This window comes from Triticum urartu, chromosome 7A, assembly GCF_056163025.1.
Source record: "Triticum urartu cultivar PI428250 chromosome 7A, HENAU_Tu73, whole genome shotgun sequence".
NCBI classification, from domain to species: Eukaryota; Viridiplantae; Streptophyta; class Magnoliopsida; order Poales; family Poaceae; genus Triticum; species Triticum urartu.
In genome coordinates, this window is record NC_141879.1 from 52,930,315 (window position 1) to 52,945,826 (window position 15,512).

The 15,512-nt window shown below is 45.0% G+C and overlaps 1 protein-coding gene and 1 pseudogene across 1 annotated transcript; both read right to left on the reverse strand.

Annotated features, from left to right (window-relative positions):
- Positions 1-555: 555 nt before the first annotated feature.
- LOC125518275 (putative ribosome-binding factor A, chloroplastic pseudogene) lies at positions 556-1,418 on the reverse strand (annotated as a pseudogene).
- Positions 1,419-11,231: 9,813 nt separating this feature from the next.
- LOC125522143 (Glycine cleavage T-protein family) lies at positions 11,232-14,522 on the reverse strand. The gene is made up of 5 exons (XM_048687220.2): positions 13,977-14,522; positions 13,015-13,268; positions 12,811-12,909; positions 11,898-12,056; positions 11,232-11,820 (listed from the first exon to the last, which is right to left on the reverse strand). The coding sequence occupies exons 1-5, from the start codon at positions 14,441-14,443 to the stop codon at positions 11,576-11,578; spliced, it is 1,224 nt and encodes a 407-aa protein (XP_048543177.1). The 5' UTR covers positions 14,444-14,522; the 3' UTR covers positions 11,232-11,575.
- Positions 14,523-15,512: the final 990 nt, after the last annotated feature.

Here is a 15,512-nt window from a genome sequence, read left to right on the forward strand (position 1 = left end):
TTTTCTACAAGCGAAAGCAGAGCAGGGAGAGCAAGCACACTACCATAACATACAAAGCCATCTACAACCAGCCCAAAAACATACATACCTACAGGACTCACTCACGCACTGCCATTGTGTTATGGATGAGCAAGTCTAGTGTGTGAGAGAAAATGCAGACAAGTTGAGGTAAAGTGCTGACCCCATGCTGTGAGGAACAGATCGAGGAGCTAATAACTGGGCAATGCAGCACCAAGTCCGACTCTACTACTACTACCTGTGATGCATCATTGTTTATCCATGGCAGATAATAGTAAAGATTAGAACCATGATTTTGATACAGAAGTTACCTAGCCTGGTAGCCTAGCATAGAACAGCACTACATAGTACTTGGCCAGCAAATTTGAGCAATTCAGTGACCGCGTCGCATGACAACAAATATAAAAAATATGAACAACATTGCATACGATGTGTGACAACAGAGAACACATTTGACAATGCAGAACGCATGCGCAACCACACATCCCATAACAGGGTTACAATCTAGAGGCAGTTAGCTAGCTGCAACCAGATCGCTCACTCATCAATATAGAACTGCAAAAGAGCGCAAAAGAAATAAATCAACGAGAGCATAAGGCATACTGTAGCCAGCTAGCTAGATTTCATCTTGAGACTTATCCTTGTGCTTCTGTAGCATCTCGATAACTTGGTCCAGGGGTGGGTCTCCGGGCCTCCGAAAAACCCGGTCGCCGATCTTGAACTTGTACGCCTCCGGCTGCACAGAATGAACTCCTTCAACTACAAAACACATACATCCATGCATATATACACTTGAGCTAGATTGCACCAACCAGTGTGTAACTAACCAACTAGTCCAGCTAATTAACTTCAAGCATGAACAATTAACCAATTAAACAAGACAGAAACTAGCATAATGATCTATAAACAAAATGGGAAGTAAGCAGACGTGACCTGGAGGTCGTTGGAGAGCTCGGGCGTGACCTGGAGGTACTTGGTCTTGTCCTTGAGCCCGGCCATGGCCACCTTCTTCCCCAACCACGGACACATACACCTTGCACACTTGCAGACACAAACTGGAGCAGAGACAAGGAACTCAACATCCCAGATTGCAGCGCAGCCGCATCGTTTCGAGGGAGAGTCTGGGCATGACCTGGAAGTCGTTGGAGAGCTCGACGTCGGCGATGGTGGTGGGGGAGGAGAGGTAGCGGTCGGCGTCGAGGGAGGCCTCGGGGAGGACGGCGCGCTGCATGACGGGGTCGCAGGTCAGCATGTCCACCAGCTCCCGCTGGATCTGCTTCGCCACCATTCGCACCCGTCGCTCCTTGGCCATGCACCGCACCACGCGCAGCCGCCGCACAGAGACGGGCGGCGAGGGCCCGTGGCAGCGGCGGGGACACCAGTGGCCATAACGGGAACATCCTCGCTGGCTTCATGGTGGTGGGGGATTTTGCGCCGCGGTGAGGCCGTCGGCCGTCGCTGTGGGGAGTGGGAAGGGGAGGGGCGAGAGGAGGAGGGCGTGGGGAACGGCGACGAGCTCCGCCGGAGGGAGGTGGTAGCGGTGACACGAGACAGTGAGGAAACGGGGGATCTGGATGGTGGAAGGAAGGATGGCCAGCGCTGGGGGCGATGAAGAGGTCGGCGGCGGCGGGGGTGGGGGAGGCCGGCGGCGAGTTTGGGATGGCAGAGAGAGGGAGGTCTGGGTCGGGGAGAGTGGGATCTGGGAGGAGGTGGCGGCGGCGAGGATCTGAGGGAGGAGGAGTGCGGCGGCTGCGAGGAGAGGAGGGATGCGATGGGAGGGGTCGATGGGATCTGACCTAGGGTTTGGGCTGCGGGTGGGGGGTATCTCTTTTTCATTTTATTTTCTTTTTTTCTGTAGATAGATGGATGGATGGATGTGGGATGGAGAGATGGATGGATGGATGGATGGATGGGCGCCATGTCATCAATCCGTGGGAAGAGTCGTGATTGGTTCGAAAAACCAGTGATTTAAAAAAATGTCTAAGTACTAAAAATAGAGGGATTTTGTGAAGTAGCTATCAAAAATATTTTGCAAAATGGCACCACACAAATTTTCACTAGATTTAGACCACATTTTATGGATAAGGACCAATTTCTATGCATTTCTGATCTTTCTAGCTATTTTTAATCATTTTCCGAGTGCCCAAAATGACTTTTTTTGTGAAGGACCTACCATATATTTGTTGCAAAATTGTACCAAATCAATTTTCTAAAATACTAGGACATATTTAATGCACAATTGACCAAATGATTGGGTGTCAAAATTTTTGATCCACCTCTCATGAAAAAGACAAATTTCCGCTCATTCAGTAGGAAACGGGTCAAATTTGAACTGCAGCGTCCTCATTGTTTGTTATTTATTTTTTCCAAAAATCATTTCTAGGTACAAAAGTATCTATTTAATCAGAGAAACACCAAAAAAATTCCAAGATTCAAGCACTAGCTAGGAACGGTCATTCCCGCCGTTTTGACCGCATTTTGAAACGGGCATAAAAAATTCAAAAAAAATCAAAAAATTGGGAAACCTTCGCATTGTGTCATTATATGTGGCCAAGTTCCTAGGAAAAATAACAAACTTGTAATACGGCAATTATTTTAAAAAAGTGTTCTCAGAAACGAGCTATCACATGTGGAGATCAATGGCTTTCAAGCCAAATGATTAATCTTATGGCCACATCCATGGCATAGTTTGTTCAAATGATCTCATATTGTGCACAAGGGTGCATATTGGAATGGCAAACAATGTTGCCTAAGGAAGTTTTCATTTTCTTTGGACGAAAAAACCATTTTCCATTTTTTGAGTGCCCAAAAGGAGGTTTTTTTGTGAAGGACCTCCCAAATAATTGTTGCAAAATTGGACCAAATCATTTTTCTAAAATACTAGGCCATATTTAATGCACAATTGACCAAATGGTTGGGTGTAAAAAGTTTTGATCCACCTCTCATGAAAAAGACAAATTTCTGCCGATTCAGTTGGAAGCGGGTCAAATTTGAACTGTAGCTGCCTTGTAGTTTGCTCTTTATTTTTTCCAAAAATCATTTCTAGGTACATAAGTATCTATTTAATCATAGAAACACCAAAAAAAATTCCAAGATTCAACCACTAGTTAGGAACGGTCATTCCCACCGTTTTGACCAGATTTTGAAACGGGCATAAAAAATCAAAAAAATCAAAAAATTGGGAAACCTTCGCATTGTGTCATTATATGTGGCCAAGTTCTTAGGAAAAATAACAAACTTGTAATACGGCAATTATTTTAAAAAAAAAGTGTTCTCAGAAACGAGCTATCACGTGTGGAGATCGATGGCTTTCAAGCCAAATGATCAATCTTATGGCCACATCCATGGCATAGTTTGTTCAAATGATCTCATATTGTGCACAAGGGTGCATATTGGAATGGCAAACAATGTTGCCTAAGGAAGTTTTCATTTTCTTTGGACGAAAAAACCATTTTCCATTTTTCGAGTGCCCAAAAGGAGGTTTTTTTGTGAAGGACCTACCAAATAATTGTTGCAAAATTGGACCAAATCATTTTTCTAAAATACTAGGACATATTTAATGCACAATTGACCAAATGATTGGGTGTAAAAAGTTTTGATCCACCTCTCATGAAAAAGACAAATTTCCGCTGATTCAGCTGGAAGCGGGTCAAATTTGAACTGTAGCTGCCTTGTAGTTTGCTCTTTATTTATTTCAAAAATCATTTCTAGGTACATAAGTATCTATTTAATCATAAAAACACCAAAAAAATTCCAAGATTCAACCACTAGCTAAGAACGGTCATTCCCGCCGTTTTGACCGCATTTTGAAACGGGCATAAAAAATCAAAAAATTGGGAAACCTTCGCATTGTGTCATTATATGTGGCCAAGTTCCTAGGAAAAATAACAAACTTGTAATACGGCAATTATTTTAAAAAAGTGTTCTCAAAAACGAGCTATCACGTGTGGAGATCAATGGCTTTCAAGCCAAATGACCAATCCTATGGCCGCATTCATGGCATAGTTTGTTCAAATGATCTCATATTGTGCACAAGGGTGCATATTGGAATGGCTAAGAATGTTGCCTAAAGAAGTTTTCATTTTTCTTTGGACGAAAAAACCATTTTCATTTTTCGAGTGTCCAAAAGGAGGGTTTTTTGTGAAGGACCTCCCAAATAATTGTTGCAAAATTGGACCAAATCAATTTTATAAAATACTAGGACATATTTAATGCACAATTGCCAAAATGGTTGGGTGCAAAAAGTTTTGATCCACCTCTCGTGAAAAAGACAAATTTCCACCGATTCAGCTGGAAGCGGGTCAAATTTGAACTGCAGCTGCCTCATAGTTTGCTATTTATTTTTTCCAAAATCATTTCTAGTTACATAAGTACCTATTTAATCAGAGAAACACCAAAAAAATTCAAGATTCAACCGCCGTTTTGACCGCATTTCGAAACGGGCATAAAAAATTCAAAAAAATCAAAAAATTGGGAAACCTTCGCATTGTGTCATTATATGTGGCCAAGTTCCCAGGAAAAATAACAAACTTGTAATACTGCAATTATTTTAAAAAAGTGTTCTCAAAATCGAGCTATCACGTGTGGATATCAATGGCTTTCAAGCCAAATGATTAATCTTATGGCCACATTCATGGCATAATTTGTTCAAATGATCCCATATTGTGCACAAGGGTGTATCTTGGAATGGCAAACAATGTTGCCTAAGGAATTTTTCATTTTCTTTGGACGAAAAAACCATTTTCCATTTTTCGAGTGCCCCAAAGGAGGTTTTTTTGTGAAGGACCTCCCAAATAATTGTTGCAAAATTAGACCAAATCATTTTTATAAAATACTAGGCCATATTTAATGCACAATTGACAAAATTGTTGGGCGTCAAAAGTTTTGATCCACCTCTGGTGAAAAAGACAAATTCCCGCCGATTCAGTAGGAAGCGGGTCAAATTTGAAATGCAGCTGCCTCATAGTTTACTATTTATTTTTTCCAAAAATCATTTATAGTTACATAAGTACATATTTAATCATAAATACATGGTTTTATGGCGATACGTCGAGGTTTGGGCGGTGGCCAAGGCCCCCAACTCTAGAGCGCGTAAACTCGCATGCCCGACGCGTGGTCACCGCGTGACCGTGGCGTTGCCATGTGTTCTGGGCAGCCTAAGCATGTCTAGTGGGTTGGGCACTCCCCGGGTAGGTTCTAGGAAGAAAATTACAACATAAGATTCTCACGAGGAGACCGATCGATGCTCAAACATGAATTAGCAGCCAAGTGTTTGATTAGCGGTACGGGAAATGCACATGGCCAATGGGCGTGAGTTTTTGCTGAGGATGATTATCTACTAATAAGAATGTCTTCGCAAATTTTCAGATCAAAAGGAGGATCCTAGGTGGTACTTGCTTTGCAAAGTACCACACTGGACAGAAATATGAATGTTGAAGCTGGGCTCAAAATAATGAATGGATTGAGCTGAAATTTGGTGCAGGATGGTTATTTGGGCATTGGAAAGAACCGTAGAAAATTGACACCATTTGGACATGCCAAAGTGGTACTTCCTTCACAATGCTCTTCTATGGACAGAAATTTGGGAAAACTAGTGAGAGAAATTGGATGAATGAAATGAGCTCAAATTTCGTGTAGGTAAGTTACATAGGTATGGTTATGCCTTGGTAGATTTTCAGATCATTTGGGTAAGCCTAGCTAGTACTTACTTCATAAAGCTTCTCTCGAGGTAGAAACTTTGAAAATTTCCTGAGAAAGATTGACTAGGAAAATGGAGCTGAATATTATCATGTGGCAATGATTTGGGTATGGAAGAGTGACCAAAGAGTTTGAGGTTAATAGGAGGGGTCTAGATAACACTTGCTTTGCAACGTGCCAATTTGGCCGTAAAATATAAATTGAACCTGGGCTCACATAGATAATTTTCCTGAGCTGAAATTTGGAGGAGTGTGATAGTTTGGGCATATGAAGAAACTGTATAAATTTCATGTCATTTGGATATATAAAAAAGGTACTTCCTTCACAATGCTTCTAGGTGGACAAAAACTTTGGAAATTTGCCGAGGAAGATTTGCTAGGCAAGTGGAGCTGAATTTTGTCATGTGGTAATGATTTGGATAGGAAAGAGTGCCCAAAAATTCCGAGGGCAATCAAGAATATATAAATAGCACTTCCTTCATAAAGTGCTGTCGTGAACAGAATAGGAAAATGAATATTGTTGAATTAGTTTTGAACTAGGCAAGGAAGGATTTTTACATATTTGATGAAGATATGACCCAAAAAATTTATGAGATTTTTTGGGAAATTTTGGGAATGACAGAAATATAGGTTGCTTCACAACCTAGGGCAAAAACTGCCACATGGACATGACACATAGGCAAAACTGATGAGGTGGCGCCTAGTCATAGCAACCCACCATAATTTACAAGGTTATGACCATCTATATTGGTCATGATCAGCTGGAAATAAGGCAGCAGACCAGTGCTATCTGCTTTATGACCATTTCGTGTAAGAAAATTACGACCTTTCTGACCAAAATGGTCGTTATAGTTTAGGTTTTGAAGCCCCCCGAACAACTTTTGACCAATTAGTCTGAAATGGTCATAGATCTATGACCAATTCTTCCAGGGTCACTAACAGAAGGTCACAAGTTGACATATTTCTTGTAGTGGTGGCGGTCCGGCCGGCTGGGCGAAGTAGACGGCGGCGGCGGGAGCTCCTAGGGTTAGGGGTTGGGTGGATGAGGAGGGACGAGCGGGTGCTGGAGGAGGCGGCGGCTAGGTCTCCGCCACGGGAGCCGCCTCCTTTTTATACCCCCTGTTGGTGAAATGACGGAAATGCCCTCGGTGGGGCAGCGGAATTACGCACGGTGGCACGAGACGACGGTAACTATTCATTGCTACAACGCCTTTTTTGATCCGGCGGCCCAGATCATCCAGATGCTCGATCCGACGGTTAGATTCGCATCAGTAAAATGAGATGGACGGCCCGAATCGCCTGAGCTCTGAGGCGTGGGAGTGACTGGATCTCTTATTTCTCGATTCACTTCGGGCAGTCTTCCATGTTTCATACAAGAGGGCAAGAAGTGGATAGTCACTTCTTTCCAATTCGTGATTCACAGAGTGCAGCATTCATGTTCCCCTACCATGTTTGGGAATCATGAATCACTCTTTAAAAAGGAGTATTTGTTTTCTCCCAATTGGCTGTATTATAGGGACCGTGATTGATCTTGTCTGAAAGAAAAGAAATACTGGTATTTCTGAAGTTACACTCTATTCATTCAGTATCTCTCATTTTATAGGTTGATTTTTTAGGTGTGGCCACATAGTGAGAATTAAGCGCTCAGAATAAAGTGGACAGCAAGCACGCACAAGACAGAACAGAGGCGGCTGTAGTGTTGTTTGAGTGTACATAGTACGTACAATTTCAGCTAATTAAGGGTGAGAAGATATTTCTTCATTGAGAACACAAACTAACAACTTTGGACATGACTTGCTGACAAGATAAAATATCTGCAAAATTAGGGAATCTGTTCCACAAACGTTTGAAAGAAAACATTTGGGAAGTTACAAATCCTAAAATTAGGATGCGTATTTGAGTGTAAACTTTGTACAGTGTCACAATATCTTATTCTTGATCTATCAGTGATACATGGGGGTGAAGTAAAGAATTTTTATTTTTTTGAAAAAGAGGATATACAACCGGACTCTGCACCTGGACGATGCATGCAGCCATTTTATTAATTATTCACAAGAACCTTATAAAGTAATACATCAGTAAGCCTGAAGCCTCCATCTTAGCAACACCTGTCGATACTTCTATCCACTTGTTAAAGGGGTGCCGACTGTCTGAGACTAATACCAAAAAGACATCGCACCAAACCTAGCATCTAAAGCAGGGTACCCCATCCAAGCCACAATGCCGGGACTGGGTCACACACCGCTCCGGCGCACTCTTAATGGGCACCACATACGCACACTGCAATGGCCGTCACCACCATCTTCCAACGATCTATCTTTAGAGTAGATACTGACGCTTCGGCCTTGCCAGGCCTCTCTACCGTCGACGCCACCACGACGCCAGACAACGTCGTCCTCCTGCGCGAGTCCATCGCCACACATCGAACACCAAGTCTCCACTGTGCCATGCCATCGAGATCCACCGCCATCAATGTGTAGGATGAAGCACCACTGCAGCAAAATACCGTCCACTGATCCCTCGAGCCCGTGTACACCTCCAAAAATGATGCCCCCAAGGAGGAAATGACACAACAGCGTCGCCGTTATCCGATCTAAGGATCTAGGGTTTATCCCAAATGTAGCAGATGATGGTCTGGAACTTCTCAACGGTGATGCCTTCAAGAAGGGAACGACACCGAAGAGCACTGCCATCACCGGCCTTGGCAGCTAGCCGAGAGCAGGATTTCACGTAGATCAGTTCGAAGAACCTCCATCAAGTGTCATGTACACACATCGCCGCCTTCTCTGACGAGGACTAGACGAAAGGGTCCAGCTGCGGCTGCCTAACCACCGTCGCCTGGTCGGCTACCGCGACCACCACGCAATCACGCAGCAGCAGACAACCACCATCACCGCGCCTCCAGCCGCTACAACCGGTGCTCTACAGGCCCGTCCATGCACATCGGCTCGAAGCGCGTGGCTGCACCGACCACAGCATCTTAGCCAACAGCACCGGATCCCTCCACCCATTGTCGACGTTGGGTCACCGGCATCGCCATGCCGCAGCCCGTAACCCATGCGCCGCCGCTGGAGGATGTACCCGTCACCGCCATGGAGGAAGGACGCCTTGCTGTCGCCTTCCACATGCAGGCTTCGCCCGGTGGCAACCCTTGGCGGCGGCGAGGTTTGGGGATCAGTGAAGGGAGCTGCTAGGCTGGGCGAGATCCAATCGCCGCCCGTGTCGCCTAGGCGAGCGACACGGGGCAGTTGTATAGACCTACGAAACCTTCAAAAATGGGAGAACTTTTCATTTCCCGGCCTCTGCACCAACTAGGGATACATACAACCAATTTAGTATGAGTACCAAGACAAATATGAGAAACTCCGTGTGCATCACCTGTCACTTCTAGGAATTAAACTCAGATAGTTAGGCTCCACAATCGCATGCCCAAACACTGAGCCAAGGCTCTCTTAGCACAGGAGTAAAGAATAAATTAGGTCCAAAAACTGATAGACCAGGAAACACGGTGAGGTAGCCTTAGCTAAACAGTCTCAAACTGCTCCCCTAACTGCGCCTCTCTGAAAGACTTGGCGCACAAATTCTTCAAGTTTGCTCCTATGAAGTATGAACTCCGAAGAACTTCAGCACTTCACTTCAGTGGATGTTTTGGTCAGGTACAAGAACATACTTACAAGGATCGAGCGACTGCGCTCTGCTATTCTAGGACCTGTGTCGACTCAGCTGGCTCACATCTTAGTTGTCGATGCTGGGGAGGGTTGCATTTTGCTTCAGTGATGCTTCGAGCCCCAAGATGGCCATCCATGGCTCCCTGGAGCAGTGGTTACCATACCGACTTTCTTACCGGATACATTGTGAGCTCGAATTGTCTCATCAGAACTTCTATCCGGAATTGGTAAACATGTGCTCTCTATGACAATGTTGAATAGCTCGAAAGCATCAACATCATGGTTGTTGTACCATACGGACATTATTGTAGTGGGTGTTCCTAATTACTGGAGGGTGAGAAGAGATGAAGAGAGATAGAACATGCTCATATATACAGTTTACAACTTGTGAGGGCAAGGCGCAGAGCTCGGCCGTTGCTATGTGGAACATGCTCATATATAGTTTGTGAAGAAGCCATCTGCATACCTGTGCCGGCAAGGAGTATAGCTTGGTCTTTCCGTGGTTCATACCAGTAATACAACAAACATAACGTACACAAGTTATGTACATAGTTAGAATTTGAATCGCGCATACAAATGCCACTAAAACCCACTGACATCCTAGGACTAGGAAGCATCAGGATTTGTGACTACGTCTGCCCCTGGAGATGTATTGCCTCAGAGGAATTACAACGAACGGTCGAAGAAGCAGTGACGACCAAGCAACACAAAGGATTTACCTCAAGACGACTTTGAAGTTCCATACCAGTTTTAATCCGTACCAAGAGGGCAAGAAACCGATAGTCAATTCAGTCGCACTCATGATTCATACGAGTCCAGACTACTAGTACATGGTATGCTATGAGATTATTTGCTTTCTCCCAACTCGCTGAATTAAGAGGGGCAGTGACTAATTTTCTCTCAAAGTGGAAAAATATACCAGTATTTCTTAAGATAAGCTCTATTGATTCCGCATCTCATTTTAGAAGGCAAATTTCTATGTGCAGCCAAGTGGTGAGAAATAAGCGCTCAGAACAGAGCTGACAGCAAATGCCGCTCAAAACAGAGGCCACAACAAGCTGAAGTGCTGTTTCATGTAGTACAGTTTCCACTAATTAACCAAGGGAACATATTTCTTCATTCCAAACACATACTAAAAGCTTTTGATATGACTTGCCAACAAGATATGGTCTGCACGTCAATCTACGCCGGCCATCGTCTTCGCCTTCTCCAATCGGAACGCCGCTACCCTCGCCTCGCCGTGCGACGGGTCTTATCAGCCGGTGGCACGCGTCTCCCCAGCTATCAAGCTATTTGCATAGCTGTGCGGGCAAGGAACAGAGCTCGATCTTTGCTTGGTTCAGACCAATAATAGCACAAACACAATGTACACAAGTTGTGCACTTAGTTAGAACTGGAATCGCACTTGCAATGCCACTAAAATCCACTGACATCCTAGGACTAGGAAGCATCAGAATTTGTGATTACACCTGTCTAGATTTCTACACACGAGGTTACAACATCAGTGTGATTTCCGGCTGGAGGTGTATTGCTTCAGAGGATTTAAAGCAAACGATGGAGCAGACGAAGCAACTAAGAAGATTGTGAAGAGTTTATTCATTCTCTCACAATAGGCTGAAGTTCAGTATCTTCCATTTTGGAAGACATATCTTTCGAGGTGCGGCCAATCTAGGAGCTTCAAACAAAGTCTTGACAGAAAAAGGCGCTCGAAACAAAACAGAGGCGACAACAGCACGAGAAGATTTTCCTTTTTCCCAAGACAAATTAACAACTTTGAACAAGATTTACTGACGAGTTAAAATGTCTGCAAAATTAGATCATCCGTTTCAGAGATGTTCGAAAGAAAACATTTGGGAACTGGCAAACCCTAAAACAGGAGACTTATTTTTAGTGTATAATTTGTACACAGTAGCTTATTCTTGATCTATCATTGCCACAAGGGAGTACAGTAAGGAAGAAACTAGGTGCAGAAATTGATAAGACAGTAGACCAAGAAACTAGACCCAGAAACTGAGAGACCACAGACCACAGTCAGGTAACCTTTGCTAAACTGTCTGAAACTCCACCCCTACTCACAGCGCCTCTATGAAAGAATTGGCGCCCAGATCCTTCAGATTTGCCTCTATGAACTACGAAGAACTTCATTACTTCATTTCGCTCGAATTTTTGGTCAGGTACTGGAAATTTAAAAGATCAAGCGACTGCGCTCTGCTGTGCTAAGACCTCTGTCCACTCAGCCGGCCACCAGTCTGGCTTAATCGCCTTGACCCTCACATCTCTGTTGTCGCTGATGGCAAGGATAGCGTTTTCCTTCAGTGCTGCTTCGAGCCGCAACAGACCCATCCCACGGCTGCCGAGAGCGGTGCTTACCGTACCCACTTTCTTACCAGAGGCGTCGTCCACGACATCTGAGCCAGGAGCAACAGCCTGCTCGAGTTCTGATAACGGAGGTTGCAGAATCAATATCCGGTTGACAGAGACTGGATGACTGCATAATTTAGCACAGAATTAATACCTTTGTCATTTTCATCTACAAACTTCAAGGGTATCAGGCGCTTCCTGATGACACCACGGTGGTGTGTGCGTGCGATCAGCTCCTGACCAATATAGCACCCCTTGTCGAATGAAATAGCATTCAGGCCTGCAAGATTGTACTCGAGTGGGATTGCTTCACCTGGTACAAAAGAAGATGGTTTTAGCAAAAGAGGAAAGAACAAGCATCTTAATGTTTAAGCTGGAAATGTAAGGAAACATAGTGTAACAGCCAAAAATGATACAATTAGGAAAGCAAGAAAGGGCAGGAGAAAAGATGTTAGTTAAGCATAGACAGAGTTCCCATACCAACTTGCCCATGTGCTACAGCCTACAAGAGACAAGAGACTATGCTTCTAAGCTATGCCCCTGAAGCCACCGTACTGAACAATTCACTAGCACGAATCAACCAGAATCTCTGGGCTCCTAGCATTACTATCTTAAGTCGTAAGACAGAAATGAAATTGCCTATACGATTTATGCTACTGTAGGCTTCTAAGCTCTTCCTTATAGATAATGTATGCCATTGTAAAATATCCATCACCACCACTAACCAACCAGAATGACCTGACAAACCATGAGTACGCAATCTAATTTCCTTAAAATTGCTTCAGTAGATGCAGATGTTTTCATCAATAGTTTTACTGTTGTTAACAGGATGTAGCACAGTTCTTCCTGTACCATTGAATTACAGTGCTGGGTACTACCTCCGTAAACTGATATTTGTTTACAGAGGGAGTACCAGTTTAAATGGCCAGACTCTTCAACATAACACTGAACGAATCATTCCAGAATCGAAGCCATGTCCTTAACCAAGGAACATCAAATAGCTATACAAATCTCTAAGTATGCTGATGTTTCAGTGTCTTAACAGATCAACTGGAAATTAATCCTACCTTTTGGTATCTCAGTTGAGCCTTCTGCAACCCCATTTTCTATACGCCAAAGCAAATAATGGCGTTCATCTGCTTCTTTGTCAGCCTCAACAAGTGGTGCTGCGGGCACAACCAAGAGTTACTTGCATGTTCAAATGACCATCGGTAGATATTGAGCACCATATCAAATGTAATTTTAGAAAGCACCAAGAACAAATGACTTACGTATTGTATCAGCTGGAAATATTCCTCTGTAGCCAAGAATGTCAAGCCGAGGATCTTTGAGCCACTGCCAACCATGACCGTTCCCTTGTGCAGATGACTCAGCAGCATGGTCACTGCCTTGTCCCCATCCAATGGATTGAGCCTCGGGTTCTTGAGTGGAAGGTTCAGAATGTGCGACATCACTTCCAAATCTTTGCCAGCACAAAAACTCCTCACTTACATTATCTATCTCAACCTTGCTTCTTAGCCGATATCTGCAAAATGGACAAAAAAATTGCCATGGCATAAGTGATTTGAACTTGACCCTGACTGTTTGGAAAGCTATAACGGACATACTAAATGATAAAAAAGCATCAAAATTCTCATGTCCACACCACAGTCAAGAACAAACCCCAACCAAACAGGATTGCTACTTGAGATCAAACATGCTCAGATCCCGAGTTCAGATCAGAACATGCTCAGATTCATAGTTGAGACCAAAACATGCTCAGGCTCCTAGTTGAAACCGAAACATGCTCAGATTCCTAGTTGAGACCAAAACATGCGCAGGCTCCTAGTTGGGACCGAAACATTGTCAGCTAGGATTAATTTCCCAATTGTGATCCAGCTGATGTCCTTCTGGGGTTGCAACTTCAATGTTTATGGCACTGAAAAATCAAGATTCATGACTCCAAGTTATGCACTGGAATGTCCAGCCAAAACGGGCACACAATCGATCATCTTCAAACTGTATCCTCTGACAACACAAGGAAATAACTAATCAATCAGCAACTGCTTTGACTACAGAAACTCCGTTTCCTAGAGCTAATTGGCCCCATAGGTTGATTAGCTCGTACTGTTTCTTTCCCCAAACAATCTTACTTTTCCGGTCGCAGTTCGACCATGCAAATGGTCAGAGTAATGACTGCAAGTTTCGTGTCAGCACGGGATGCACAAAATAAATCAGCTCTGCGAATCCTCACCTCTTGAAGCAGGCGAGCAGCTCGTCGACCTCAGCGGCGTCGACATCCGCGAGCACCTCCCCGTCCCCCTCCCCACCCTCCTCCCCGCCGGGCCGCTCCCCGGTCTGCGGCGCGGCCCCGGTGCGGTCGAGCATCTGGGAGCGCGGGGCGGGGCGGTAGAGGAAGAGGTCGTAGAGGAACCGGCCCTGCGGCGTGAGCAGCGCGGCGTACCGCGGCGGGGGCGCCCGCGCGGGCGCGTTGGGCGTGGGCGCGTACCTCTGCGGCTGGGACGAGGCGGGGGAGCCGTGGGAGAGGAGGACGTCGTTGGTGAGGAGCGAGTTGAGGAAGCGCGCCGCCTCGGGGCCCCGGAAGCGGACCACGGCGCGGGACGCCAGGCGGCAGGCCAGCACGCCCGGGTCCGCCGGCGGGGCCGTGTGGAGGAGCCGGCGTCCGCGCGGCAGCAGCAGGCGGCGGGCGAGCGGCAGCATCTGAGCGGGCGTGGGAGTTGTGGCGGGGGTTTGGGGCAAATCTGGGGTGGGGGTGGAGGGAGGGGGTCGGGTCACGGCGGCGGCGGCGGTGGAGGTGAGGTGGGGGGACGCGTGGGGAGGGACGTGGCGGGAGCGCGAGCCGGTGCGTGCTCGGGTCGCGTCGCGTGGGCCGTGGAGATGTGTAGACGAGGGGTGTCGTGTGGTGACTCGTGTGCCCGACACGGTTAAAAAACTACTTCCACAGATACGCAGCTTTAGAAAAAATTAATAAAATTTATACTGTACTAAAATTGTGTTAAAGATATGCCAGTTAATTTGGATTTAACGTTCATACATATGTACTCCCTCCGTCCGAAAATACTTGTCGAAGAAATAAATGTACCTACACGCATTTTAGTTCTAAATACATCTATTTTTATCCATTTTTGCAACAAATGTTTCCGGACGGAGAGAATATATACACACTCGCGCTTATAAAGGCAAGCATGCACACCATAATCAGAGACAGATAAACTGAACTTTATTAATAGCTATTGATACTATATTAAATCAGAAGCAACTGACCCCAGGGTCGCAGAGATTGGAGAAGTCATTACAGTTGACGAAAACATCTTCTTTTATCAAACATACAATTTTTTTGACAGGTCTCTTATCAAACATGCATTGCCAGCGAGCAAAAAATAAATTTAATCAGTGTCTAGTGTAGAATTTAAACTCTGATGAACTGGAATACTACCATTCTCCTAACCATCCACTCACCCAAGTCCTTCCATTGATTTTAGATGAAGATTCCTGGATGTATTTTCTTTTATTATTTTTTTATGTTTGCTAGGGTCAAGAAGACCACGCGGGCGAAGATTCCTGGCCTTCCTTATGATGTGCCTAGACAGGCCCTAATATTACTCATAATAATTTTACGACATCGATAAGTGTCACACGTGTGGGCGTAAGAAAATCTGTCCACACATTTTATGTGGTGTATAAGAGGAACAGCCCACACATCTATGTGTGGGCAAAACAAGTAATGTCCACACACCTCTTTTTTCCCTCCCGATTCCTCTTACATGCG